Raw genomic sequence first — 3,368 nt, forward strand, 5'->3', positions numbered from 1 at the left:
CCTAACAAACCTGAGAAAATATGTATAGTGTTTGACTGTGCTGATTCCTTTGAAGGCACCAACCTAAATAAACAGGTCATGCAAGCCCCGGACTTGATGAATGACCTGCAGGGCATACTGCACCGGTTTAGAGAAAGAAGAGTTGCAGTAGCTGCTGATATCAAGGCTATGTTTCACCAGGTAAAGGTCACCCCAAGGGATCGTGATGTTCTAAGGTTCTTGTGGTGGCCAAAGGGAGATTTCTCTGCGAGGCCAAAAGTATATCGCATGACTGTGCACTTATTTGGAGGTGTTTGGAGTCCCGCATGTGCATCATCTGCTCTCCTAAGGACACTATCTAAAACCAAATTAGCAGATGTAAAAAGGAACTTCTATGTAGATGACCTCTTGATGTCTGTCGAGAATGAAGCAATGGCCATTCACCAGGCAAAGCAGTTGAAGGACCACCTAAAACACAGTGACTTTCACTTAACGAAGTGGATGTCAAACTCAAAAAGGGTTATTACTGTGATCCCACAGGAGGACAGGAGTCCTCCTGTTAAAGATATTGATCTGACGAAACAGGACCTACCAACTGACAGAGCCTTGGGGGTCCTGTAGAGCCTAGAGAGTGATGTGCTTCAGATCAGAGTAACTGTACCGGACAAGCCAATCTCAAAAAAGAGGTATGCTAAGCGTCATGGGGTCAGTATATGACCCGCTCGGCTTGTTAGCCCCATTCACGGTGAGAGCAAAGATGATATACCAAGAGGAAGTGAGACGTCAACGAGGATGGGATGAAGACCTTGGCTCACAGAATTCCGTAAAATGGAATGCATGGCTCAGTGAATTAAGGGAATTGGAAGGCTTCTGTGTCAACAGGTGCATAGTGCCTATGAATCTTGGAAAAATCGGCAGTGTGCAGCTACATCATTTCTGTGATGCATCCACAAAGGCGTTTGCAGTCGTTTCTTACTTGAGGATACAAGATGTGTCGGGCATCACTCACTGTACTCTCATGTTGGCAAGAACAAGACTGGCTCCAATAAAGACAACCACCATCCCCAGACTGGAGTTGTCGGCAGCAGTCCTGGCAGCCACATCAGATGCAACGTGTTCTGGACTGATAGTACTATTGTCCTGCAGTACATCATAAACACCTCCCATCGATTCCACACATTCGTCACGAATCGAGTGGGGATTATACACAAAAATTCATCTCCCCAACAGTGGAGACATGTAAGATCAGAGCTCAACAAAGCTGATTCTGCTTCCAGAGGACTATCAGCTATAGAGTTAATGCAAAGAAAGGATTGGAAGGAAGGGGCAGAATTTCTCCTCTTACCTGAAGCCTCCTGGCCTCCACCAGAACTTCCTGGGATTTCAAATGATGATCCTGAAGTTAAGGATATGACTATATCATTTGCAGCTGGTACAAGGAAAGTTGCACCTGTGGACCCACTGTTTGAGCGATATTCCTCGTGGTACAAGCTGCAGCGAATTGTAGCATGGCTACGTAGATTCTGTTCAGCATGCAGAAGAATGTGTTCACACCAGGACTCTAACCTCAGCATTATTGAGATCCAAGCAGCAAGGATGGTTATCATCAGACAAGTGCAAATGACCTGCTTTGCTGAAGAGTTGGACATATTGAAGAGAGGAAAAAATTTGAAGGCAAGCCGCCTTTATCGTCTGGAACCCCATTTGGATGACCAGGGCATGTTACGTGTGGGTGGATGGAGAGTCGATTAATATATCGACCAGAATTCTAAAAGGCCGTTGATCTTACCGAAAGATCATCCTGTAACCGCGTTAATAGTTCAAGACATTCATGTGTTCCATGCCAGGCACTCCAGCAGAGAACACACCTTAGCAGAATTACATAGGAAATATTGGATAGTGGCGGGTAGGCCCTTGGTTGACCGAATACTACGTAACTGTTTCACCTGCCGGAGATTTAATAGCAAACCCCTGACTCAGAGGCAAGGAGATGTACCTACTGAGCGAGTTACACCGTTACTACTTCATGTAGTATGTGAAAGATACACAGAGAAGCGATTTGGTTGTGTCTTTACATGCTTCAGCGCCAGGGCTGTCCATATTGAAAACATAAAGTCTCTGGATGCTAGCACCTTTCTCAAGGCACTTATGTGCTTTATAGCCCATAGAGGAACCCCTATGAAGATCTACTCCGATAGAGGAACAAACTTCTTGAGAGCTGAAAAGGAGCTCCGAGCAACAGTTCATGCCTGGTCTAGGAACAAGTCCATTGATGACACATGTAAACAGAGGGGCATTGAGTGGGTTTTCCAACTCCCTGCAGCATCTCATATGGGAAGTAGAAGCCACAATGAACAGCCGCCCTCTTACCGCGATCCCGGGCGATGTCACAGAACCAGAAGCTTTAACCCCTAACCATGCCCTGAGGATGAATGTAGGAGATGGTATCCAGGTGAAGACAGATGACAATGCTTCACTTGGCAACACATATGGGCAAGCTTGGATCCATGCACAAGTCCTAGCAGATAGGTTCTGGAGATGATGGAAAGCTGAATACCTGAACACATTGAGGATGAGACAGAAACAGCTGAAGCCATCCAGAAATCTTCAGGAAGGAGACCTTGTCCTCATTGTTGAACAACATACTCCCAGGAATCAGTGGAGGCTAGGGAGGGTGACAGAGGCTATAGCCGGTAAAGATGGCCTCGTGAGAAAAGCCAAAGTCCGGACTAGTTCTGGAATCCTCATCAGACCCATAGTGAAGTTATGCCTCTTAGAAGCATCATTATCCTAACCAGGATTATTTGGTTGCTCCACAGTGGAGCAAAGGGGGGAGGGTGTAGCCGCCGCTGGTATATCACATACTTCATATTATGGTATATCATATATTCTGTATATCACTTATTCTGTAACACTGCAATTGGAGAGGCTGTATTGTATAAAATTCATCTTCTGTGTCACAACCTCCTCGAGGAGGCCTAGTCGGTTGTGACCGCCGGGTCAACACATGGTCCGTATCAGCCATAAGAGCTGATCTGTCAGAACTTGTTTGCCTGGGGGGTCGTCCCCTTAGAAGTGATGGTGGCTCTTCATGTGATCGATGCTGGGAGATAGTGGGATCGTGACCCAACTAACATATGAAGTAGAATGTTACTTGACATCGTAGCATATGTATGTTTAAAGGGTGAGGGCAGTTCGAGGAGAACCTCCGTGCCGTCAAGACGCCCATAGCATGCTGGAATCAGCTGATATTCTAATTGTTCCCGCAATGCGTGTGTATCCAATATTGTAGGAAAATTCTTTATCTTATAATCTAATATATGTTATTATTAGTGGTTTTATGTATTGTATGCACGCATTCCCATAATCAATGTATTAATTAACAGGTT

The 3,368-nt window shown here is 45.5% G+C and overlaps 1 protein-coding gene across 1 annotated transcript; it reads left to right on the plus strand.

The window, feature by feature from the left end:
• The first annotated feature begins 679 nt into the window (after window positions 1-679).
• Window positions 680-2,394, plus strand: LOC119571971. The gene is made up of 3 exons (XM_037919027.1): window positions 680-1,108; window positions 1,210-1,700; window positions 1,827-2,394. The coding sequence occupies exons 1-3, from the start codon at window positions 680-682 to the stop codon at window positions 2,392-2,394; spliced, it is 1,488 nt and encodes a 495-aa protein (XP_037774955.1).
• Window positions 2,395-3,368: the final 974 nt, after the last annotated feature.

The sequence above is a fragment of the Penaeus monodon genome, unplaced genomic scaffold, assembly GCF_015228065.2.
Source record: "Penaeus monodon isolate SGIC_2016 unplaced genomic scaffold, NSTDA_Pmon_1 PmonScaffold_89, whole genome shotgun sequence".
Taxonomy (NCBI): Eukaryota; Metazoa; Arthropoda; class Malacostraca; order Decapoda; family Penaeidae; genus Penaeus; species Penaeus monodon.

Excerpts from the sequence above, each read along its gene's own strand:
- LOC119571971 (XM_037919027.1), top strand. The coding sequence starts at position 680 with ATGGGGTCAGTATATGACCCGCTCGGCTTGTTAGCCCCATTCACGGTG. Across the intron at positions 1,109-1,209 it reads CAACGTGTTCTGGACTGATA|TGGAGACATGTAAGATCAGA; the intron begins GTACTATTGTCC and ends TCTCCCCAACAG. Across the intron at positions 1,701-1,826 it reads CATTTGGATGACCAGGGCAT|GCACTCCAGCAGAGAACACA; the intron begins GTTACGTGTGGG and ends GTTCCATGCCAG.